We start from the raw sequence: 13,994 nt of genomic DNA, 5'->3' as shown, positions 1-13,994 counted from the left end.
TACCTAGATCATTTCATTCACTTGCCTCTTTTGCCTTTCAGAAATGGCCACCTCAATAGCTAAACTGCAGCTAATCAAATTCCAATGATCATATGCAAGATAGCCCACAAACACTACTCTCAACAATTTTGAATTGAACAAACAAAATACCTAAGGACTAAAATATGTACACATAGCCTCCAATTCTCTAAAATTCATACTCGACAGAATTATTTAATGACAACTGCACGTGCACTAGAAACATTGCCCTTTCTCTTAGTCATTGGAGTTTAAAATTGCGCTGGAGACTAAAAGGGCTAAAATGTTTGTGTAGGGGGCATAATGGAATGACTAATGAGCCTAACAATAAATAGTTGAGAACAAGGTTTGGTCAGGTATGGGATCACAATGGGTATCCACAGAAATCATGTCAATATGGAAACGTATCCTAGTTTCACTAGCCATAATCTTTCAAAAAAAATATGTTAGAAATCATAAACACAATTTGGATTGTTCATTCATATCCCGTTCTCAGATACTGAGATTTTATCAAATGCATCACCATCACATTCCTTTCACATGCTACAACACTACATAGAACATAATAGTGGCCAGAAATAAGTTGTTGATACGATGATACTCATATTCTCTGCCGAGAGTATTATAATAAAGAAAATAACATGAATAAATATCCTTGCAACATATATATTCAAATGTTGTGTAAAAGAGAATATTGCTGCAATGCAAACATTTAATGAAAAAAATAACCATGTGATGTCTAATATTTGGGAATGCTAAAGCATGTTAAACGAAGAGAATTTTGCTGGCAATGCAAATATTTAATGAAGACAATAACAATGTGAAGTCCAAAATTTGAGAATACCAAAACATTTAAAACAAGACATCATCATGACTTCGTGATAGGCTGCCAAAGTGAAATTCATGATAACCGATGATTAAAATAGAAATTTAAAAAACAGCAAATTTACATTTACCAGGAACGCTTGCTGTGTGGATAACTATTGCTAGAAGCTTGACAATTTTCTCATACCCCTTATGCAAGAATTCTTAAAGATTTTGCTAATATATAATACTTTTATGTACATCAGATAACTAGTAAAATGATACATCCAAGTTACTAAGCAATAAAATATTTTGAGAGTAGAATTAAATAATCTTTTCTACTAACTATTTTAGGGACTGTAGCAATGTTTGAAGTTTTGAACAAAAATACTCATTAAATGGAAGAACTAATGCATCTAGCATCTACATTAACGTGACATTGCAGGATCTGCCCGTCGATCTGTCCGTCGCTTTTCCTGTCGAGCTTTCATCCGTTTAATTTTTTCTTCATAACTAACTGTATCATAGCGCTGCAAATCACAGAATGTGAACAAAAGAAGAAAAGACAATATCAAGGCCTCTGTAAATATCAATTGCAAGACAAACAGTATAATAATATATTCAAGTCCAACAACCACCCTGACTACCAAAGTTCCATTGATTATTTAAGGCAATACAAATGAAATAGTCTTAAACTTGAAGAAATGAATTAATAATGCTTACCTTTGCGTCCAAGAGAACCTTTTCACTTTGCATTATCTTATCAACGATTCCATATTCAATTGCCTCCTCTGCATTAAAAATCTTTCGTTTTACAAGGTCATTTGCAAGCTCTTCTTTGCTTTTGCCAGTTCCTTGTGCGAGAAATTTAAGAAATGTGTCTGTTTCATTTACCAGTTCTTTTGCCTGTATAAGAAATCAATTTAATTACCTAACCTGTAACAAGAACCGGTTTAATAAATCATATATAAGAAATTAGCATGTCATTTTATGATTTGCTTTTCAGATTTCTTTTCAAGTTCTTAGAGTGGGGCAATTACCCTTATCCACATGTCAGTAGATTGACCACCCTCAGGAATCGCTTTTGGCAAATGCAGTTGTACTGCAATAAAAAGGTTAGTCAGCATTTTTGTCAACCAAATTCTATAAAAATATGGTCATAAACTCACAGTAGGTGTATAATTCCTTAATCGATATACAGATGAAATAACCTCAAATACTTGATGTACAGAACATTGGATTCTTGGTTTGAAAATTTATATTCATGCAGAATTAAATCCATGTCACTAAAAATTCTATGTATGCGCTTTGACTTGTCCCAGCATTGCCACAAACCCAAACAACGATAGAAGTCAAAATATATACATACCCACAGCACCAGGCTGAGTATAACGGAAACCTTTTGTTCCCAAAGACAATAGCATTCCTGCCTGACCCATAGCTGTCGCAAGATTCAGAGTGTAAATCTTGCATTTAAGATTCTGCACATAACATATTTAAGCTAGTTCAGAAGCAATAAACTTCTTTGGAGCTTAAAGAAAGAATACAAATATAAAATGCTAAGTTCTATGAAATTTTATGACAAAATATTTGAGACCATACACTTTCCAATATACAAGGAAATTCAGTATGTTAGCATGTCTTTCAATCTTCAATAAATAGTCGGAAACTCAGAGATGATATTTTGAGCAGGACCAGAAAGACTATTTTCCAAGCCCAAGATTTCACAAGATAGACAGGCTGCAAGTAATGGGGTCTGCATATTTGTGCTCTCTGAAATCATTCTCTATAGATGTGAATTCAGAAGATCTCTGTTTTACTTAAATATCTATTTAAATAATATTGCAATATTGATATAATGGTCATCTTAGTCATTTAGTTAGTATTAAGAAACTTCCGTTTATGTCTTTGTCTTTAAATTAAAATAGTTTTAGGAATTTCCTTTCTGTCTTTCATGTTTCTATTCTCAATTGTTTCTGTTAGGGAAAGATATTCTTGTAATTTTCCATATAAGAAGTAATCCTCTCTTTAATTAATTACAACATCGAATTATCATTTCATAGTATCAAAGCTTAGGTTCTTTTTTGGCGAATTTTTTTAGTAAAAAAATTCATGGGTTTTCTGATTTTTTTCCACAAAAAATCATGGAAGGGTTTTGCTTAATTTTTCCACAAAAAACAAGGAGTTTCTATTTCTGTTTACTACTGGTGAGGCCATGAGTAAAGTTTTTGAACAGACTAGGGGTTTTGTACGATTTTCTCCTCAAAAATCAGGGATGGGTTTTTTAATTTTTCTCCACAAAAAATTATGGAGGGTTTTGTACAATTTTCTCCTCAAAAATTGTGGATGGGTTTTTTAATTTTTCTCCACAAAAAATCATAAAGGGTTTTGCATGATTTTCTCTTCAAAAATCGTGGTTTTTCTATTCGATTTTTGCACAATCTTTTCACACAAAAATTGTGGTTTCTCTGTTCGTTTTTTGTACGACTTTTTCACACAAAAATCATGAGTTCTATCTCCGCTAGGGGGTTTTCTGATTTTTCCCACAAAAAATCATCAAGGGTGTTTTGCTGTTTTTCGAATGTTTTGATTATTTTCCAAAAAAATCATAGATAGTTCTTTTTTTGCACAATTTTTTCATACAAAAATCGTAGGTTTTGAGAAGCTGATCTCGGCTGTCTCTGGATAAAGGGAGGGATAGCTTTGTTACCCAACATCATGTTGGAAGGATTGTGGTATTCTTGGTAATATCCGGAGGTTCTGCATAACGAGGGAGGGTCTTAGCAAGCTCATATCGTAGAGTGTTCTGAAGAGAAGGGGGCAGCCTTCTATGCATTAATGGCCAAATGACCTACAGGTTATGTAAAGTCTTTTGTAGGTGTAGTTAGAAGGATAATCATTAAGGGAGGGTATTAAAACAATATTGATATAATGGTCATCCTAGTCATTTAGTTAGTATTTAGAAACTTTTGTTTGTCTCTTAACTTTAGTTAGTTTTAAGAAGTTTTCTTTCTGTGTTTCATGTTTCTATTCTCGATCGCTTCCATTATGGAAAGATCGTCTTGTAATTTTCTATATAAGGAGTATTCCTGTCCTTAATTAATTACAACATCGAATTATCATTTCAATATTGACCAAAGCAGTACGAACCTATCATTAGAATAAAACACAATAGAAAAAAAACATCCAATAGGCCAAAAAAAAACCTAAATATTGATGAAGAACATTGAAATACAATTACAACTGCTTTAAAATAGCAAGATTCATAAAAGGAGAGATGCCTATAAAAATAAAGAATGGTTAGTGCTAAATAGTGATATGAAGGGAGACAAATGGTCAAAGTGACAATTTGGTGAATTTTGGTTTGTTTGCTCCCTGTTGGTGTTTTGATGCACAATCGAACACAAAATAAAGTATTGAATACTCTATCCTCTCTTGACTAAAGACTCTCAAATGTTGAAGATTTGCATAAGGATCGCTTGAGATGACTTCAAGGTTTTTTTATGTTAGGTCTTAACGTGTTGGATAGCTTCAATGGTGTATGATGTGATTTTGCTGGTATAAAAAGGCGGACTTATGTTGAATGCCTAAATGCTCAAATGATGCTGGAAAATAGGATTAACTTGATTTGAAAAAAAAAGGAAAAAAGGATAAGGTTTAGGAAAGATATTCTAACTCTAGGAATGTGAGAACAATGGACAATCTTTGATGAAATTCAAACTAAGTCTTGCTTCAACATGCAATGAACATCTCCACAAGGCTAGTGTGATCTTCTAAGGATAGCTTTAGGATTTTCAAATCATCACCGCAAGCATAGACACCATCTAATTGATGCATATCAATGAATAAGCCATAATTGAAGTTAAAATTTAGCTGAATGATTCTAGTTGACCATGCAAGGCACTTTACCATCGGCAAGGTGTTAGTAGTATGGATATACAAACTTCACCATTGATCATACATCTCCACAAGGCTAGTGTGATCTTCTAAGGATAGCTTTAGGATTTTCAAATCATCACCGCAAGCATAGACACCATCTAATTGATGCATATCAATGAATAAGCCATAATTGAAGTTAAAATTTAGCTGAATGATTCTAGTTGACCATGCAAGGCACTTTCCCATCGGCAAGGTGTTAGTAGTATGGATATACAAACTTCACCATTGATCATACAAAGTTCTTCCATTTATCCAATTATCAATATCTAAAATGAAGATCCAACAAGAAACCATGAAATTGTAGAAGAAACAACACATTCCACCATAACTTCAATGAAAAGGAAGTTTATTACAACTTTGCCAACAATTTCTGCCTTCTTTTCCTATTCTACTCTAGTTGCTAACTGTTCTTGAACTACTAACTATCCACTATTCGCTATTTGCTATTAATTTTACAAATGAAGAAGTGAGGCCTTATATAGTGCTCTCATTACAATTCAGTGGCTCAAATTGATTCACAATCAATGGCCAAGATCGAAAGATAGAAACCATATTGCAAAGCATTTAATGCTTGACCAATGATATATTTACATTTGAGGGAAACATGTCCTCCTTAGAAAATTCGACCAATAGGTGACAGCGATAGGTACATCAAACTTCATATCCATGGGGTAGTTATCTTCTTTATAGGATGAGTTTAGGTTCATTGAATCTGGACAGCTTCTCTTGATTAAATGTGATTGGATAAATGATGATTGGGTGCCACCTCATCTTGTTTGATCTTTGTAACTCATCACAAGTTGTAATTGAATAAGGCATATCTCTTGATATTCAACATGTCTAAGCTCCTGACGTGACGATGACTCCTATCCTTGCTTTGATTTTGCTTTTGGTGTAGACGTTATCTTAACTATACTTGATCCTCACTGTGCTTTGAAGTGCATAGATCCTACTTCTCTTTGTGTGTTCTTTGCTTAGGATGGATAGTGTCACTGCCTTAAACAAATTGTGTCATTGTCTAGGACGCCTTGTTCGAGCTTGTGACGTGATGTAATGCAATATCTTCCTTCTTGATGAGAGCTTGCCTTACTCTTTGATAACCAATACTTGTTGAGTATCCCAAGACATTTTTCAGGATCATTGTCGTAAACGGCCTTCGTGTTGTCACGGCTTTTGTATATCATGTTCGTGAATTGAGGTATATGAAATGCTTCGCGCATTGCTTCCTCAAAGAGATAAGCTATCTCTCTCCCATCTGGTGCGGCAATCACTTTTCTATCAGGATCATATTGTCTTGCGCACTCGACGATGAGTTTGTTGCATTGCATTGCTAAAGGGAAGGCGGCTGCCTTGACGATGCCATTTTCCATCATCGCTCTTGCACATCTTGTAGGTCTAGTGGTGTAAAGCGGGGTTTAAAATTTCGTCATGTCAATGCGTCCAAGGTTGGTGTCGCCTACATTGCCCCAATATGATGTGACCTTTGACTCGACAATGATGTTCTTCGAGCCTTCCTTGATAAGTGCTTGTTGTGATCCCGCCATCCTACTCCTGCGAGAGTTGACTAAGTTAGTGTCATGTAATGGCATTTGCTTGCGAATATGTAATTGATTATCTAAGCATGAAAATCCTAATGAAAATCTTATAACCCTAGGAGTCCAAATGGAAACCCTTAAACTCGTAAATTTGATTCTTAGCTGAACATGGCCATCCAAGCTTATGAATTATGCCTTTACAAAGATTAGAATGACCTCCACATATTAAAATTTAAGCCTTTAAAAGGTTGCATAAAATAAATCTGAAGCCAAATCATTGATGCAATAAGTGATAAATAATGATGAACAACAAATACCCTAACTGGTAGTGAGAGGGGGGGGGTGAATCAGTACAGACAAAAACTTCTCAACAACTTATCAAGTTAAAACAATGATAACCGGTTGTCTTCATCACTGAACTTAACCATGGCAATACCGGTTAAACACAGTAAGACTTCAAACATCTAAACCAGTAAAACTGAATACTTCAAATATCATTCAACACTTGATAACTACTTCACCAATATACATATGCATGTGTTGTATCAGTAATACCATAACTATTAGCTCTACATGCATAATCACCTAAACAAAGAATACTCAATCATCACATGAAATATGCACAACTCATAACACAGATTTTTCACGTGGAAACCCAAATGGGAAAAACCACAATGGGGGTGAATACCCACAAGCTTGTTTTTGAACTCTTTTGAAGGCCGCTCTGTTAGGAGCCTAGTCCGGTTAAAGACTTTACAATAAGGTTATGTTAGGAACCGATCCTGTTAAAAATCACCCGGTTAAGGGATGGCTATATACCCTGTTAAAGGTTACCTTGCTAGAGGATTTGAAGAGCTCAATGATCTTGAGTCACCTGGTTAGAGGTTTTACAATAAGCCTGTTAAAGCTGCCCGATCAAGGGATTTTCCTACTATTGAAATGGTTAGAAGACAATAGATAAAGCTCTGATCTAATAACAGCACTACATGCTAAGGCAGATCCTTTTCAGTTCCTCTACTCTGCAATCACATTCTGCAGTTTTCCACTCATCTACTCTGCAATCACACTCTGCAGTTTTCACTCACTGGTATGGCAAGTATCTCATCACTCGGATACAAACACAACATTTGCCAACACTTACAATATCAAAACTCATCGACCTTATAGACAACAATTAGGTCGGTAGCATAAACCCTAAACCCTAAACATTTAGGTTTACAATTACAAGCAGTCCAATCCTGACCGTTCAAACACTTTGCATAGAATAAAACAATCTCAAACAGATCACAAGTCATTCTGCATCGTCCATTCTTCACTGCACATAGAAATCAGTAACCCATCACGCTCTCTTGACATACCGCTAAGAAGAATGTTCATTCCCGAGGTAGTCATTTAATGCAATCGATCTTCACATGCAAGATCCTCAAAGAAATCCTTCACATGCACAAAACTGACGTGGCATGTCTATCTCATCCTTATTTCTTAGCTAACTCATCACAGAATATCACCGGTTGCATCACACAAGCTAGATTGCCAAACCGGAAACCCTAGAGCTGAGACTACCAACCGGTAGTCACACTTAGTGAAACCCTGACACCGGTTCACTACATCTCTTCATACCGGTTCTCCAACTTGAACATCAATAACAACTTCTTCCAATCTTCATACGTGTTCACCTGTACTTATTGACATCAATGACAACATACATTATCATCATAATCATCATACCGGTTCATCATATGCCAACAATAAGATTCAAAAAACGAATGGAATGATCTTAACTTTAGACTTATCAATGTCTCAGATCAGACTGGTAAATCAGACGAATGGGTCAAATTGCCTCTTTACAAACTCACTACATAATAACCTTGCTTCCAAATTTGATTATGGATGGATTCAAAGTCGAAATTGCTGTTTAAGTGGCTGATCACAATTGGTACTATTCACTGTAAAAACTCAGATCACTGTCAAAATTTGAATTAACTTTACCACTGTTGAAATCGGCACCTTCCAAAATGAAAAAATCACCGATGCAAAACGTCTAATTGATTCTTTCTTCAATTCACCTCAATGAAATCACTATGTATGCTGATCATAGTGGTCACAGAGGATATCGAATCAGATCGAACCCTTGAATAGGGAGTTGTCTTCACAAAATTCACTGTCCTCAATCAAGTATGAGTCGTTGTCCAAATGATAATCAAATCAGCAAGTGGAATTGTTTATCAGAGATTTGAGAAACATAATCACCCTTGTGAAGACAAATTCGCTGCATATAATGATCTCACCATCACCTTGCTAGTGAAGGCAGGTTGGAAATCGCTGCATACAATCTTCCAAATTGCACAAACCCAAAGTCGCTACCTGATATAATCGAATCAGCAAATGAGGTGAAGTTGCAGCCCAATGAAGAACGACTGGAGTGTCAGATAGCTGTCAATGCAGATATCAAATCGTCAACCTGGGAGGATGACATAAATCCATTCAAGATGAATACCACCTTGACTTGATGATCAACCTGATTGAATCGGTGGTGATGGGAGACAGTATCAATTCGCTGTGCTTGCAGGGATGAATTCGCTGTTTGCCTCTGATGTGAAATCGCCAGTTTATGAAGGCAACAAAATCAGCTCCAAGGTGAATATCGCCCACAATCTGTAATCACAAGTCACTGTGTAAAGATAAAATATCGCCCAAACTTGATATTGTAATTGATCAACTCGCTGATCTGAGAACAATGTCACTTTAAATTTGATCAATGGAATGATCAAATCCGCACTTATAATGACTTCACAAATTCAATACCTCATCACACTTGCTGCGCTCATTGCATTAAATGAATCGATGTGGCACATAGTATATTGAAAGAGTCAATTTTAAATGCAAGGCATCAACCATTAAATTTATTATGTCAAAGCATCAAGCTTGACACTTTTGAACTCAAGCGATTCGGTGCCTATCACTAAATATGATCCAATGATAATTTCATATAAGGCTTTGATTTCGCTAATCAGGCCACTTAAAGAAATTAACATTACATCATTGAATGCAACCCTTTCATCTTCTTCGAGTTTGCAAAGTTCACCACCTTTATTAAATACCTCTTCATCGATCATTAGTGAAGTAAATTAAATTTTGGCTTCCAAATATCTAATTGCCAGCTTAGAACTTTGCCTTAGATTGAATGAAGCTCATCAAGTTTTGTATGATAAGGCAGCGACCACATATGTTTGCATTGATATACTCATTCCTTAATTGTCATCTTCATTGAACTTACGAAATGCGGCTCATTAGTATAACCACTTGCATTGAATGTCTTCACCAACTGATTGAATTGATCTTGATTTTCAAAATTCTACGTAGAATGCAACGCAAGAGATATGTCATGCAATGCAAGTGCTCATTGAGTGTTCGGAAGGCATTATTGATTTCATGACTTGCATCGCGTAATGCCTCACCACGTGACGCCTATACCTTATACGCTTCTTCGTTCTACATTCATTGAGTGACTTCCTTCGTTGCAATCGATATTGATCAAAGCTTTACGCGTGACGTGTGTGCAAGTAAGGCATGACAAACGCAAAACTAATGCATAGGTGCGAAATCTTCTCATGACGAATGTAAAAAATCAATAGTATGCGCGAGAGATTCGCACGACTTATGCGAAAGCTTCGCGCGATAACTGTTTTATTGCTACCATGTGTTGAATTTTGATCAGATTTGAAGGAGCAGGGAATTTTAGATTTTATTTAACTTTGATCTCAGTTTGATGTTAATTCAACCTATGTAAGGTATGAATTCAAGTTGTCACAATATATAAACGATCTTCAGGATTTATATATATATATATATAGCCACGATCTTTAGTAATGATGAATTGCAGTATATTATCGACCTCCTACAAGTTGATGATAATGACTCATCATAATTATGAACTGTTGTGTTCACCAAGTGCTGTAGGTTATCAACTTACTCCAAGTTGACAATAATCACAAACTATTATTTATTCCTGTATGCCAAGCACTGAGTTATCACGAACTGTGTATTGGTATCACTTGTTCTATCACGGACTGTTTGATGTGTTGATATTACTTGTTCTATCACTGCTGTGTTTCTTATCCTTCAAATAAAGATCACTATAATGGTGGATAGTTTCTATAGACCAATTAATGCAATAGATCAATCTTCTTTTCATCTATTGATCTCTTGATGATTACAAACCTTTATATGCTGTTGAAATTCATCGAATTCAAAATTGTATTTGACTGCAATATAGACAGACTGCTGTGCATGACTTCCTACTATTTACGTTCATCCCATAATTAATCGATCAGTATCTCATACTGATAGAACATATATGGTATTCAATGGATCTGCTGGCTGCAATCTCAATTGCTGTGTGTATACTTATCTGCTATGTGTGCTATATGTTTGGTTTGCTATAGACACCGGCTGCTTAGTATTAACTCCTTGTTGTATCGAGCTGTAGTATATATATTTTCTATCTTATCGATCTAAATGAATGCATACAAATATAAGACCCACGAAGGAGTCACGACTCTTCACCGAGAGTCCGATGCATATAAACCAAATCGATAACTAAACTGATGATAGTTATCAGGATATTTCACTAACCCGATATACAATGGTAATACATAACTAAACCAATATATTCAATAGTCTGATAGATAGAATCAGTTTAAACTTTAGATAAAAACAATAATCAACTATGTGACACCAATAGATAATCAAAATTATCATAATACTTATCAAATGAATTGACATGAATGTAAGGAAGTCTGAATAGTTTTAGTAAGGTTAATTGATTGATCAAATGTGTAAGGCCAATAGACCACTTACACATTTGATCTACAGAGTCGGTATTTAGGATTCCGACTGAAGCTACAACTTCAAAACCATGGTTATGAACGACTTATTTAAGGCTAAATCCTTATTGGGCCACACTGTATAAAGTCAAGAGCACAAGAATAAAGGGAACTCATCCTCTATGAAGATTTCGAGAGTTTATTAAAAGAGGAGACGGCATATATTTTCTATGGTGGTGCTTTATTATATGCATTATTGGCTTCCTTCTAGTACCGCATGAGATTTCACAATGGAGCAATTATGTTATAATTTTATTTGGTTGGAGATCCCTATGGAGAAAATTATACTAAAAGAATATCGCTGGACATACCATATGGGAGATTGGTAATAATATTTGTGTGTTAATCTTGCAAGAGGTCGAATAAAGAAATTTGCTATAGCTTCAGTCTTGGCATAAGTCAGTTCATGGTGGCTGTTGTTTCTTGTCAATGAAGTCTGAGTTGGTTTGAGCCATATTTGTGGGCATTTTTGCTTGCAGCAGCCTCCTACCTTGGTCAGATCGGTTGTTAGGGCTTTGGGCAAGTGTTTGAAAAAACTGTTATAAGTCGGAATTCAGAAATAGATGGTTCCTGTAGCTGTTTGAGCCAGTTAGTAGCTCCAGCAAAGGGTGTGCTTGGCTTTGAATATAACCGAACGATTACAAGAATTTAACAAACATTTCCAGTTTATGTTGCAGGCATAGCACTTTAATTTCAGTATGAGGGCATTCACAGAGGATGTTTGGTTCTTGGCGTAGAGTTTGAAGTGTTGCTGGGCAGCGTGTCTGAGACTTGGTTTCATGTTATGGCTATCAAGTCCATCAAATTCGGACATGTTAATAGCTATCAGTATCTTGTGGTTTGGGACTTTCAGAAACTTAATAACAAATTGTTCCTAAGTTGCCCCTGCTCTTCCTTGTACTCCTGTGGACAGTTTTAGATGTTCTGGGTCATTAAAATTGCTTAATAGAGGTGTAATGCTTGTTGTTCGATTTCAAACTGCAAACTCAGGCAGATCTCAGAGAAGCCGTGTCATTTGAGGTTTTCATGATACTCGTTGCAGCTGGAGATTGGTTGGGGACAATTCTGGATTTCAAGAATATTGTAGCTGGCTGTTAATGCTTGGAAAAATCTGCACTTGTACTTCTGCAACAAATTCTCAGTTCCTTGTTTATTTCGGTGTTGTTGGCTAATTTATGAGTGCTGCAATCTATGGGGAGTTTTCAGAGTTAGATGCAGATCAATATCAGGTTATATTATCAACTTTCCAGACCTGGAACTCGCACTGGAGCTGAGGTATCATAATCTAATAATTACATATTTCAGATGCTGTACATTTCAAACCGAATACTGTTGCAATCAAGGTTCGTTGGAATATTATTCCTGTTCTTTTAATGTCCTTATAAGTTTCTGGTTAAGATTATTGTTTCAGATCAGTTTGTTATTTCATTTGCTCTATTAATGTGGATAAGAATGATTTATGAATCTTGGTAACTTACACTTGGGCGCCTGCAAGAAACAATATGCAAAAGTAAACAAATCAGAAAAACTCAGTGATCAGCTTGCAAGCACACTATTTGACAAAATTACAGTGAGTGGATAAGGCAAAAAATTTAGTGGAAAACCGGGGTAGGATACCACACCTTCAGACACTCTCTTTAAACATATTTAAGCATGCCTAGGACAATCTCAGTCTCGTTTGTATCCAGTGGATTAAAGTGTAAATATTACCATAAAAATGACAACAAACAAAGCAAGTTGCCACAGAAATTCACCATAACCAAAAGGTAGAATCTTGGTGTTAATTTTAAGAATCAGAATTATATATGCAGGAAGTACAGAATTAAATTTCTCTGATTTAATTAACCTGAAGCAACGTATATCAATATATTGCTTGATATCAATTTGCTAGTCTTTAATTACACACAGCATATGATTTTCGGATGACGCAGCATATAACTTTTGAATGACTCAGCATAAAACCTACACAGGCTTCACATGTAATCACTACAGGTTATACACTGACTATCACATGTATAACAAGAGAGTGTAATTCCACAGATGATGCAAAAATAGAGTAATATTCTCACGGTTGATACAATTGTATACACAGCAGACTGGATACGTAGCATGGCCTCCACAGATATTGTGAATATTCGCAATATAAACTTTATCGAAAAACTACTACCCTAAAGCTCTAGAATTAACAAGTAATATATCTGTCTAGACCATACAAAGGGACATGACTCTCAAATTCTAAATGGAGTAACCCATCAAAACAAGGGTGTGATTAGGATAAGTGAATTCGATCAACATTCCCTCACTAACGTGTTGAATACTAATTAAATATCAGTTAAGTAAATTAACACTCTCAATATATATATACATGTAGGAAATGCAAATAGAAAAGAAATCGCAGAGGTAATTAAGCGATAAGTAAGATAATAAAAGGCTAAAAATAGCAGTCAAGGGAAAGATATCTCCTGCTGCTAAACATCAACACTTGGAACCTTATTTTCTATAATTAACGGAAAACAGGTTAGATGCATAGCCTCTTCAAGTACCATATAAATAATTTTCTGCTCATGAGCTGCAGAAGACAGAGATATGGAGATGAAAATAGTTTTGTTGTGCGTTGCACACGCTCCCTGTCGCCGATAGGGTCCCCCTTCCTATTTTTGAGCCTTTCATTTTCGCCCTCTTGAGTTTCGCGCAGAGCATCTCGCGTCCTTTCGAGCGAGTCCGCGACTGGTCCATGAAGTGATGATGTCAAAGGAAAGAGCCGATAATTCCATCAGGCTAGTCTAAGCCCTCGGGCACGAATGCCAAGAGT

General features: G+C 35.7%; 1 protein-coding gene across 1 annotated transcript in view; it reads right to left on the bottom strand.

Annotated features, from left to right (window-relative positions):
• Window positions 1-913: 913 nt before the first annotated feature.
• The window catches only part of LOC131060668 (ATP-dependent Clp protease proteolytic subunit-related protein 1, chloroplastic), a 61,545-nt gene continuing 48,464 nt past the window's right edge, over window positions 914-13,994 (bottom strand). The window contains exons 6-9 of the mRNA XM_057993989.2: window positions 2,192-2,303; window positions 1,863-1,924; window positions 1,546-1,728; window positions 914-1,352 (exon numbers count right to left, since the gene is read on the bottom strand). Coding sequence (XP_057849972.2) covers window positions 1,251-1,352; window positions 1,546-1,728; window positions 1,863-1,924; window positions 2,192-2,303 — 459 coding nt within the window. The 3' untranslated portion in view covers window positions 914-1,250. The remainder of the gene's footprint in view (window positions 1,353-1,545; window positions 1,729-1,862; window positions 1,925-2,191; window positions 2,304-13,994) is intronic.

Source organism: Cryptomeria japonica, chromosome 10 (genome assembly GCF_030272615.1).
Source record: "Cryptomeria japonica chromosome 10, Sugi_1.0, whole genome shotgun sequence".
Taxonomy (NCBI): domain Eukaryota; kingdom Viridiplantae; phylum Streptophyta; class Pinopsida; order Cupressales; family Cupressaceae; genus Cryptomeria; species Cryptomeria japonica.
Note: the sequence above shows the minus strand (reverse complement) of the source record. Positions and strands in the feature narration are given on the sequence as shown.